The sequence below is a fragment of the Erythrolamprus reginae genome, chromosome Z (assembly GCF_031021105.1).
Source record: "Erythrolamprus reginae isolate rEryReg1 chromosome Z, rEryReg1.hap1, whole genome shotgun sequence".
NCBI lineage: Eukaryota > Metazoa > Chordata > Lepidosauria > Squamata > Dipsadidae > Erythrolamprus > Erythrolamprus reginae.
In genome coordinates this window covers 111,111,168-111,123,714 of record NC_091963.1, presented here as the reverse complement: position 1 = coordinate 111,123,714, position 12,547 = coordinate 111,111,168, and the positions used below count along the sequence as shown (strand labels likewise).

At 38.1% G+C, this 12,547-nt stretch overlaps 1 protein-coding gene across 5 annotated transcripts in view; it reads left to right on the top strand.

The window, feature by feature from the left end:
* ARHGAP23 (Rho GTPase activating protein 23) overlaps positions 1-12,547 on the top strand; it is a 252,063-nt gene that overhangs the window by 210,408 nt on the left and 29,108 nt on the right. For all 5 annotated transcript variants that reach the window (XM_070727662.1, XM_070727660.1, XM_070727659.1 and 2 more), the window contains 4 exons: positions 2,789-2,916; positions 5,375-5,493; positions 5,973-6,128; positions 10,074-10,152. In XM_070727662.1, coding sequence (XP_070583763.1) covers positions 2,789-2,916; positions 5,375-5,493; positions 5,973-6,128; positions 10,074-10,152 — 482 coding nt within the window. The remainder of the gene's footprint in view (positions 1-2,788; positions 2,917-5,374; positions 5,494-5,972; positions 6,129-10,073; positions 10,153-12,547) is intronic.

The window sequence follows — 12,547 nt, the reverse complement described above, 5'->3', positions numbered from 1 at the left end:
ATTTTATTTTATTTTATAGCCTTTATTATTTTTATATACTCAGGGCAGTAGACATATCTATTACTCCTTTCTCATTCTATGTTCCCTATAGCAGCAAATAAATTACAGGTCTAAGCAGGGGTAGGTTCTAGCTTACCTCACTGCCGGTAATTTAAAAAAAGAGATAACAGTGCCCATGGACCGGCACCGACTGAACCAGTTCTGTGACAACACCACAGGTCGCTACTCGTTCAGGGAAACCAATCTGAACCGGGAGAATCCACCTCTGGGCCCAAGGTCACAAAACTAGTTTATATAGTTATGGTGGGACACATATACATATGCATGCATTATATACACACACACATACACAGAGAGGTGGGGAGAGAGAGTATGTCACAGAAGTACACTCCCTCACATTTTGTAATACAGTGTTCCCTCGATTTTTGCGGGTTCGAACTTCGCGAAACATCTATACCACGGTTTTTCAAAAATATTAATTAAAAAATACTTTGAGGTTTTTTCCCCTATACCACAGTTTTTCCTGCCCGATGACATCATATGTCATTGCCAAACTTTCGTCTGCCTTTAAAAAACATTTTTTTAATAAACTTTAATAAATAAACATGGTGAGTAATAATCTAAATGGTTGCTAAGGGAATGGGAAATTGTAATTTAGGGGTTTAAAGTGCTAAGGGAAGGCTTGGGATACTGTTCATAGCCAAAAATAGTGTATTTACTTCCGCATCTCTACTTCGCGGAAATTCGACTTTCGCGGGCGGTCTCGGAACGCATCCCCCGCGAAAATCGAGGGAACACTGTACTTAAGTATATTTTTTTAATGTGACAACACTGAAGAAATGACACTTGGCTACGATGTAAAGTAGTGAGTATACAGCTTGTATAACAAAGTAAATGTCCTGTCCCCTCAAAATAATGCAACACACAGCCATTAATGTCTAAACTCATGGCAACAAAAGTGAGTACACCCCTAAGTGATGATGTCCAAATGGGTCCCAAATTGTCAATATTTCAGGTGGCCACCATTGTTTTCCAGCACTGCCTTAACCCTCTTGGGCATAGAGTTCACCAGAGCTTCACAGGTTGCCACTGGAGTCCTCTTCCACTCCTTCATGTTGACATCATGAAATTGGTGGATGTTAGAGACTTTGTGTACCTCCACCGTGTGTTTCAGGATGCCCCACAGAGGCTCAATAGGGTTTAGGTTTGGAGACATTCTTGGCCAGTACATCACCTTTACCCTGAGCTTCTTTAACAAGCAAGTGGCCCTTTTGGAGGTGTGTTTGGGGTATTTATTATGTTGGAATGCTGCTCTGCAGTCCAGTCTCTGAAGAGAGGGGATCATGCTCTACTTCCGTATGTCACAGTACATGTTGACATTCATGGTTCCCTCAATGAATGCTGGCAGCATTCATGCAGCCCTAGACCATGACATACACCTATTTCCCAAAGCCAACCTCTGGATATGACGCTGAGCACGGGCACTCAACTTATTTGGTTGACCATGGCAAGGCCTGTTCTGAGTGGAACCTGTCCTGGTAAACTGCTCTATGGTCTTTGCCACTGTGCTGCAGCTCCTTTTCAGGATCTTGGCAATCATCTTTTAGCCTAAGCTATCTTGAGCAACAATTCATTTTTTCAGAGAATTCATTGCCATGAGGTGCCATTTCAAACTTCTAGGGACCAGTATGAGAGAGGGAGAGTGATAACATCAAATTTAAAACATCTGCTCCCCCTTCACACCTGAGACCTTGTACCACTAATGAGTCACATGACACCAAGGAGAGAAACTGGCTACTTGAACATATTTGGATATTATCATTTAGGGTGACTCACTTTTGCTGGCAACAGTTTAGATCTTAATGGCTGTGTTTTGAGAGGACAGCACATTTTTTATACAAACTATACTCACTACTTTACAAGTGTAGCCAAGTGTCATTTCTTGAGTGTTGTCACATAAAAAGATATATTTAAATATTTACAAAATGTAAGAGGGTGTACTCACTTCTGTGACATATTGTATACATACACATACACATACAAACACACACACATGGATGAACACTGTACATACATATTGTTAAAAAGAATTGTAACCATTTTTGTAATTTCTGTTCCCAGTCAGTGTTCCCTCTAATTTTTTTGGGGGGTGGGTGGAAAAGTATAGTGTCTGAGCGGCAGTCCCTTCGGGACTGGGCGGCACAGAAATAATAAATAAATAAATAAACAAACAAACAAACAAATAAATAAAAAACCCACCCTGTTTTGCCTCTGAGAATTTCAAAATAAAATACTGTACTGTGTGTCTATAACAGTGAGCTCATAATAGGGCAACTCTATCAATATCCAAATGCCACTTAAATAGTTGAGCTAGTTTCAAAATAGATTTTGATTTTCTTTCTCTCTTCCTTACTCCCATTCTTTTTCTTTCTCTTTTCCTTCCTCTCTTTTTTCTATCTGTTTCTCTCTCTTCCTCTCTCTCTCCTTCCCTCTCACTCTTTCCCTCTCGGCTTCTGGGCAGGTTTGGAAAACTCTGAGTTGATGATGATTTTTAAGTGAGCGATTGCTCACTGCTCAGCTTAGAGGGAACTATGTTCCCAGTCATGACAGAGTAGTTTGGACTTCTATATTAGCATTCCCAGAATGTACTTCATTTCCTCTAAGTTTTGCCAAATCAAAGGCAGTCTTGAAAAACGAAGTCCTCTCTGTGTTTATACATGCAGAATATGTAGAATGGGTTATTTCTGAGTTGTGAAGCAATTTCTTGTATGGTCTTTTTTCCTTTCAGTTCCTCAGGGACCAAACCAGATTCTTCCCCCAAAGGTCTTCGAGTGTCAGGGATGAAGTCAGAAGGCCAGAAGCAAACAGGAATAGCTCCGCCCTACTCCCCACGGCAAGATGGAGTAACAGTGAAAGGTATGGAAGGCTTTGCTCCAGAATGGGGGTGCTGTAAGAAATTGTCTATTTCACAAATTACTATGTAGACCCACTTTTACACCATGACACTGTCTAAACATGCTAAACTATAGCTTCCATTATCTCTAGCCACTACTCATTTCTGTCATTTTGTACTCTGATCCTGCTTCCTAATTTCCTAATCCTAATCTTATTATCTGTCCCACCTTTGCTTATTTTATTTGTTTGTTTAATTTCTAAACTGCCCATCAAAGTGATTCTAGAGGGTTATCACAACATACATAATAAAACAATTTAAACACATGACTAAAAGCATAGTCAAAAAACAAAATTAAGAACAAGATAAATTAATAGTAAAAATCAGAGCTGAAAAACTCAGAATGCTAAAATGTTAACGAAGAAGACAGTGCTCAGGGTTGCATAGATTCTTAGACTTCCATGATAAATGGTAGAGCAAGTTCTTAACACTCTTTTGGAACAAACTTCCAGCAGATGTGATTTGTAAATCCACAGTAACTGAATTTAAACATGCCTGGGATAAACATAGATCCATCCTAAGATAAAATACAAAAAATAGTATAAGGGCAGACTAGATGGACCATGAGGTCTTTTTCTGCTGTCAGTCTTCTATGTTTCTATGTTTCTTTTAAACAAGCAGAAGAATTGTTTGCTTATCTCACCCTGAAGGTAAGATGTTACAAAGTGTGGGGGCAACTGTAGAGAAGGCCCTTCTCCTAGAACACACCAGTAGATAATATACATATTCTGTGTATCCCATCAATTATTTGATCGATGGGATTTGTAGTATATCCTCCCTACTTGACTGGGTGAGATGAGTCAATGTAATTAAGACAAGACCAGGTATCCTGGTCTTGTCTGAATTACATAGAGACCATGCCTTGAAGAGCTTTAAAGGTGATAACCCACACACTGAATTGGACTGATTGAAATTTTCTTAAAATAATACAAGAAAACAAGAAACAACTATGAAAAAGATTAGACAATGATTTATGATCTATGATTTATCACTTTGTTTGTATGCACAATGACTGTCAGCTTATGTGCCAGAGACAAATTCCCTGTGTGTCCAATCACACTTCACCAATAAAGAATTCTGTTCTATTCTAGCCTGGATTCAACTAGACTAGACTAGACTAGACCTCAACTCAACTCAACTCAACCCACCTGTTTACTGGTCAAGTGTAATTGAACAAACAAGGAATCTGACTCTGGTGCATAAGATATCTAATATACCAATATTAAAAGGTAGTAAGAAAGATGAAAAGATGAGAAGTATGTGAAAGATGACAAGAATAATAGCAATACAACCTAATACATAGGTAAATAGATTTAGGCATAAGACAGTGCTGTAGGAGTTAGGTGTTTAGCACAGTGATGGCTTGAGGATTAAAACTGCTAGACAGTTGCCATTAGTGACACTATCTTGAGGCAGAATCCAAAATCCAGCATTGATTCAAAACTACAGTTATAATGGATTCTGCTGTAGATTTGCATTCAAGTCTCTTCAACTAGGGACTTGTATGATGATCTCAGAGAATCATTTGCAGTTTTGTATCTGCATTTTTGTGAATTTACTTATTTTAACAGTTTATTTTATGACTGACAAAAAATATATTGCATAAATTCTTTCTGATAGTTTTAATAATGTTCCAAGAAGCTTCCTATACTATTACTATGCACTATTTGTCCCATCTGTTGCATAAAAACAAGTTCAAATGCATGGATATTCATGTGATGACTTCTAGCAACCAATGGAGACCAAGAAAAATAATAGATTTTGCTTGTTTGACTGAGGTACATGCTCAGAGATATAGACTAAGTCTTTTTTGAGTATCTTTCAAGTACAGAATAATTTAAAACTACTTTTATTCTGCAGTTTTTAGAAATGGTTTGTGATCCTGACATTATATACTTTTAAAATTGGTTTTGAGAGCATTTTTCAATTTAATATGTGATTTGAGTATATTCAGATATACTCTCATATGTGAATCTGAAAATTCATATCCTCTGTAAGGCAGGTTATGAATTCTATAAAATAAAATTTGATTTCTTACTCATCTCACATTATTTCCGCCCCGAGTCTTCGGAGAGGCGGCATACAAATCTAATATTATATTATTATTATTATTATTATTATTATTATTATTATTATTTCTTCTCATAATATATTGACTGCATATTTTTTCTGTTATCAATATTTTTGCTACATTCCACCCTTTCTTTCATCCTGTTGGATTCTTTGTTTCAAAATATTAATCCTTAGCTTGCTTATATCAGAGGAACATTATAAAGAAACCTTATCAACAAATATCCTTTTCCCATATAACACTTTTCTCATAAACCTGACCTTTGATCTGTTGTTTTTATTTTTCTCTACCATATCTACATCTTAGTTAATGGTCTTTTCTTTTTCTCTTTTTCTCCCTCTTTTCTCCAGATGACAGTGTTCCCCAGAAAGCCCCTTGGGGCATCAACTTAATGAAGAAGAGCAAGAAACCTGTTCCACGAGCATTTGGTATAAGGTTAGAAGACTGCCAGCCAGCTCCTGACAACAAGGTAGACTTTTCAATTGCACTAGGTCTTTTATTCTGCATAAGAATTGTGTCTTGGCAACTTTGTTAAGGGAAAACTGTTATCACTTACAACATGTCCAATAATCTGCCATGGGATATAATTTGTGAGCCTTTTGCTTAGAACATAATTACAGCTTAGCCTGTTTTCACGGTTTAGTAAACATGTAGGCAAGTGTATGCAGGGGAAGAGATCTATGTTGAATTGGGAAATGGGGAATGGCAGTAAAGGAAATTGAGTTTTGACCTAATGGGAAGAACTAAATTTCTCAGACATAGTGTAATTTCTTGAGGAATATCCATATAACATGTCCCTAAATAAGAAAGATGGAATATACTGTTAAAAAAATTAATGTGGCTTGAGATCTGATTGGAGCAATTTATTTTACTGTACAAAAAATAGGATTTTGATTTTTAAGGTTTTCAACCCTGGTACCAGTGTCTTTATCATCTTGTCTTCTGTAGAAAATCCCTTTGATTGTGGAAGCCTGTTGCAAGGTAGTGGAAGACAAAGGTTTGGAATACATGGGCATCTATCGAGTCCCAGGGAATAATGCTGTGGTATCCAGCCTACAAGAGCAGCTAAACAAAGGGGCAGCTGAAATCAACTTGCAAGATGAGGTGAGAATAAGATTGCTTAGCTTATACTCTGCTCTCTTCACTTCTACTAAAAAATAAAATACCCCAGTACTATTAGATAGTACTGACATCTAGCTGCCATTTGCCTATAGTGCATCTATTTATAAATGAGGCATGTGTATGTATGTACTCTGTGTGTGTGTGTGTGTGTGTGTGTATTCTAATAGAAAACACATTTGGGACACACACACACACATACGCACACACACGCACACACACACACGCACACACACATACGCACACACGCACACACACACATATATAACACATGTTCATGGCACCATATTGTTTTATCACTGTTGTGAGCCGCCCTGAGTCTTTGGAGAGGGGCGTCATACAAAGCTAATAAATAAATAAATAATAAATAAATAAATAAATAAATGTTTTTGCTGAATTTGAAAATTAAGGGAGACTAGGATAGATCTATTTCGGCCTTATTTTGGCCCCATCAGCTAGCCATACCCTCACTGGGACTTGGACTTGCAACCTTTCCTTGTAAGGCAGAGAATTAACCTCTAGGCTACAATATCCAATCCCTTCAGCTGTGTACCAGGGAAGGGTTACAAGTGTTTTGTGTTGAATCACCCTGGTATATTAAAGGAACATCGCAGCTACTTTTTTGCCTCTCGGCCCAACACAGGGCCATTTCCAAGGCAGTTAATTTATTTATAGCCGACAAACTATATTATGTATGTGTCACATGTTTTTGCTGAATTTGAAAATTAAGAGAGACTAGGATAGATTTATTTCGGCCTTATTTTGGCCTCATCAGCTAGCCATACCCTCACTGGGACTTGGACTTGCAACCTTTGCCTTGTAAGGCAGAGAATTAACCTCTAGGCTACAATATCCAATCCCTTCAGCTCTGTACCAGGGAAGGGTTACATGTTTTTTGTGTCGAACCAGACTATTAGAAGACATGGCAAGATACAGTAGATAGCAAATAAATTTAACAAATAAATAAAAATGAATAAATAATGCAAATGCTATTTTTATTTATTACCTTGTTTTAGCTTCTTATCAGTCTTAATCTTATTATTAATAGTGTGACGAAAATATCACTTTCCTATTGTCAAGAGTTCTTGCAAGTTTTATAAAAATGAATATATCAGAATTATTTTGAGCACTTTAAATAATTTATACTCCAATTCCAAATGCAACTTTCATTTCCTGGGTCAGCTCAGCAAATCATAATGCATCACGAAGACACAAATTTATGTAAACTTATTCTAAAGTTCTTTATGAAAGTGTAAATATTCCCTTCTTTTAATTTTCTGTGCAGATCCAGAGAAAATAAGGAATAGGCTTCTTCTAGTAGGGGACTACCAATATACCAAATGCATAATTGAAACTTCCTATACTGTGTGCACGATTGATTGATTGATTGGATTTATATGCCACTCCTCTCCAAGGACGTGGGGCAATTTACAACATATAAAAGGCACAGTAAAATGTCTAAAATCCAATTAATTAAAACTAGGTAAACTAATCTAAACCCCCGGATAATGTTAAAAATCTATTGTACCCATCCAGACAGCAATCATACAACACATTTATCGGCCAGGGGGCCAATATCTAATTGGCCCAAACCTGGTGGCATAAATGAGGCTTAAGACTCATGCAGAAGGTAAGGAGGGTGGGGACAGTGCGAATCTCTGGGGGCAACTGATTCCAGAGCTGATTTACAATTATTAAGCAAGTTGTGTTTTAGGGGATTAATTTTATTATTGAACAACTACAGTGCTCCGATAAATATTAATAAACTTCAAACCTGAATATTTAAGAAAGTAAAGGTGATATTTTGGCTTTCTTAGGAGAATATTTATTTGTGCACAATTATTGGGCAAGTATTAGTGTGCAGATTTATTATGCAACTAAATGAAAAATGAAAATATTACCATCTCACTCATTTATTTTCATTCTTTAAAGTGAGAATAATAAGGAAACAACTCAAAATATACAAATAAACATTTCTGACATTAAAAAAAATAATCAGTGACTAATATAGCCACCTTTCTTTTTAGTAACAGTCATAAATAAGCCTTCCATTCATGGAGTCTGTCAGTTTCTTAATCTATTGATGATCAACTTTTTGTGCAACAGAATCCACAACCTCCCAAGACACTGTTCAGAAAGGTGTACTACCCTGTTTCCCCGATAGTAAGACACCCCCGATTGTAAGACGTATTGGGGGTTTCAGGGGGGTCGGCTAATATAAGCCGTACCCCGAAAGTAAGACATATGTCTTACTTTCGGGGAAACACGGGGGTATTGCCGCCTCCCTCTCATCTAGCTGCGCGCAGCCTCCTGCCCACGTCCGCACCGTCCCCCTCTCCATACGTCGCCGCATCTGCCACCTCCCTCTGATCTTAATGAGCACCGCCTCCTGCCCACTTCCGCGCCGCCCCCCCTCCATACGTCACTGCGTCTAAATGTTAATTTTATGGTTAAAACAAAAAATTCGACAATTTTTTTCCAATATAAGACATACCCCGAAAGTAAGACATAGTGGGGCTTTTGGGGATAAAAAGAAAGTAAGACACTGTCTTACTTTCGGGGAAACACAGTATGTACTATTTTCCATTATCATAAAGTATCTCATTTAAGAAGGGCCCACAAGTTCTCAATAAGGTTTATATCAGGTAAGGAAGAGGGCCATGTCATTATTCTATCATCTATAAAGTCTTTACTGGCTAGCCACGCAGTGGAGCATTGTCCTGCATAAAAGTCATGGTCTTCTTGAACGATGCAACCTTTTTCTTTTACAGCTTAAAGAAAGTGTCTTCTAAAAAATGGTAGTAAGTTTGGAAGTTAAGTTTTCAAACAAAAGGTTCCAACTAGCTCAATTTTTATACCAGCCCCTACCAGTATCCCACCTCCACCTTGCTGGTGTTTAAGTTGAAGTGAAGCTCTGTCCCCATTACCAATCCAGCCATGTGCCCATCCATCTCATCTGTCACGATTCACTCTCATCTCATCAGTCCATGAAACTTTTGAAAAATCTGTCTTTAGATATTTCTTGATTCAGTCTTGTCATTTTAACTTATTTGTCTTGTTCAGTGGTGGTCGGATTTCAGCCTTCCTTACCTTGCCCATGCCTCCAAGCACTGAACACCTTGTATTTTGGGGCATTCCAGGTAGGTTGCAGTTCAGAATATGACAACACTAGTGGATAATAGGTTCCTGATAGTTTCATTCTTCTCCAATCTTTGGTAATTTCGTTGTTGTTAGTTGCAAAGTCTTGTCTGACACATAGCAACCCCATGTACAATGTTCCTCCAGGTCTTTCTGTCCTCTTTCATCCCCCGCAGTCCATTTAAGTTCACGTCTACTGCTTCAGTAACTCCATCCAGCCACCTCATTCTCTGGCAATTAATTTGCATTTTTTTTCTCAACATGTTTCTTGCAACCCTGTTGGTTTTTTGCAACAAAAATCAGAGTCAGTTCAATCTCTTTTTTGGCCCATTTTGCCTTAGAAAAAGAAGCTGATAAATAATTATGCATACCTTGATATAGAGTGTTGATCTCTCCTTAGGTCACCTCCTCCTTTATTACACAAATATGTATCACCTGATATCCTTATATCTTCTAAGCATTCAAGTTTATATAGTTTGAAAGTGAAAAATATGCGTAAAAATAATGATACAGTATTGTCAAAATACTCACTTTCCTGATAATTGTGCACACTGTGTATTGTAATTTGCCAATCTGACTAGAAAAAGTCAATAAGCCAGTAAAGAACGTTGGTTGCATTGGGCAGGGCCATTTGCCTTCTTAAAAATCTTGGGGAAAATCAATAGTGCAGTTAAAAAAAAAAAGTTTGATCTCGACCTGCTTTATGGTGTTTGTGAAATGTTTTATGTAATAATACATGAAAATCAAAATTGAAATAAATATCAAAGAACTTTTTCCATTCTCCAACCTCAGCGATGGCAAGACTTGAATGTTATTTGCAGCCTTTTGAAGTCCTTCTTTCGGAAGCTCCCAGAACCTCTGTTTACCGACGGTGAGTAATGGTGATCTACTATTACTTGGCTACTTTAGTATTCAGGATTCCAAGATGATTTTCTACGGAAATTCAGACAGGAAATATTAACCTTTGGTTTTTAAGGAACTCTGCATAATATTTTTTCTGGTTGATTCAGAGCATAGTTTCTGTCTTGCCCAAGCCATAGCTGGTAAATCACATTTGTCTAAGATATGTAGAGATTGGTATTATAAAACCACTCAGGATTCAGCTTCATTTTTGTTTTTAAAGAACCGATAGAAAAGGAACTGATTCAAGTTTTTAAGGCCTGAGTTTTAATTGGAATGTGATTGTGGGAAGTGGGAAAAACTCTTTACTTCTCTGGTAACTTGCTATTGTAATGCAGTTCTCACAGCTGCACATTGCCTGCTTCAACTGGGTTGTAATACCACAATGGATATTACTGCATGGTAATGTTGTTTGCTGAGGTAAGGACTAACTCATCTAATTGTTTTAGAAGAAAATGGAGAAAAGAATGTCCTGGTAGTTATGGCATAGTGAGGGGTTGATTAAACTATACACAGTGGAAACACACCAAGAACGGAAGGTGAATTATTTCCCCAGTGTTGAAATTCTTTAGGTAATGCTTTTGCTGCCTGCAAAAATCTATTTTCTTTCATAGGAAATAAATAATTTCCAAATGCAGATCCCCAGGCTGCCCTGGGTTTAGCAGGGAGAGAGAAAGCATAATTCAGGAGGGAATTCAATTCAATTCATTCAATTTATTAGATTTGTATGCCGCCCCTCTCCGAAGACCCGGGGCGGCTCACAACAGTAATAAAACAATATTATAGCGAAACAAATCTAATATTAAAAAAGCATATAAAACTCTATCATATTAAAAAGCAAACAACACATACATACCAAACATAAATATAAAAATATAAAAAAGCCTGGGGGGAAAAGTATCTCAACTCCCCCATGCCTGGCGGTATAGATGGGTCTTGAGTAATTTACGGAAGACAAGAAGGGGGGGGGCAGTTCTAATCTCCGAGGGGAGTTGATTCCAGAGGGCCGGGACCGCCACAGAGAAGGCTCTTCCCCTGGGACCCGCCAAACAACATTTTTAGTCGCCGGGACCTAGAGAAGGCCAACTCTGTGGGACCTTATCAGTCGCTGGGATTCTTGCGGTAGAAGGCAGTTCCGAAGGTACTCTGGTCCACTGCCATGTAGAGCTTTAAAGGTCATAACCAACACTTTGAATTGTGACCGGAAACTGATCGGCAGCCAATGCAGGCCACGGAGTGTTGTAGATATGTGGGCGAATCTGGGAAGCCCCACAATGGCTCTCGCAGCCGCGTTCTGCATGATCTGAAGTTTCCGAGCACTTTTCAGAGGTAGCCCCATGTAGAGAGCGTTGCAGTAATCGAACCTCGAGGTGATGAGGGCATGAGCGACTGGGCAAATGCCCTCCTCGCCACAGCCAAAAGATGATGTTCCAATGTCAGCTGTAGATCGAGGAGGACGCCCAAGTTGCGAACCCTCTCTGAGGGGGGTCAATAGTTCCCCCCCCCCAGGGTGATGGACGGACAGATGGAATTGTCCTTGGGAGGCAAGACCCATAGCCACTCCGTCTTGTCTGGATTGAGTTCAGCTAGGCAAGTTGTAAAGTTTTCAAGAAGCCTGCTAGAATTATATTTTCCCAAACTAGTAAAGCTGAATGTTTTCCAATTTTCTTCCTATTTCCAGGTCTTGAAAAAGACTTACCTTTTCAGGTCTATTCACTGCAATTTATAAATGAGATTTTGTTAAGAAAAGGGGCTGCATGTTTCATATGTTCAACTAAACACTGTGTAGTTAGTGAAAATGAGTTAGACTAACATAGCAATACATGTTTATTTCACTAACTCTCTATTTGCATCAGGTCAGGGATGAATTCAAATGGTTGATTGCAGGAACACCATTTTTTTCAGGCTGAGAATGGCATGAGGCCTATGAAGTCATGCTGGAAGAATCCAGTCCATTGTTGGATGCAGTCATGGAAAAGAATAGGATGTGACAAAAAACAAATATATAAATTAAAGAAATTAAAATATATTTTTCACAAACAACCAAAACTTTGGGGAAGTCAGAGTATATCTCATGTTTTAAATTCCTAAATAGCTAAGAAGCAATTACCTTTAGATAGTTTTTCCTTTCAGGTATACCAGATTATACAGTGTTTATGCATTACTCACAGATAAGGATAATTTAGTCCATACCTAAGATTCATTTTTTAATCCCATCTTTCTTTTGGAAAACGTTTGAAATCATACCTGTTTTTTCAGAAATTTGTTTATTTTCCTCCTCAATACAGTGGAACCCCGACATAAGAGCTGCTCTACTTAAGAGCAACTCGAGATAAGAGCTGGGAGGGGAGAGATATTTTTGTTCT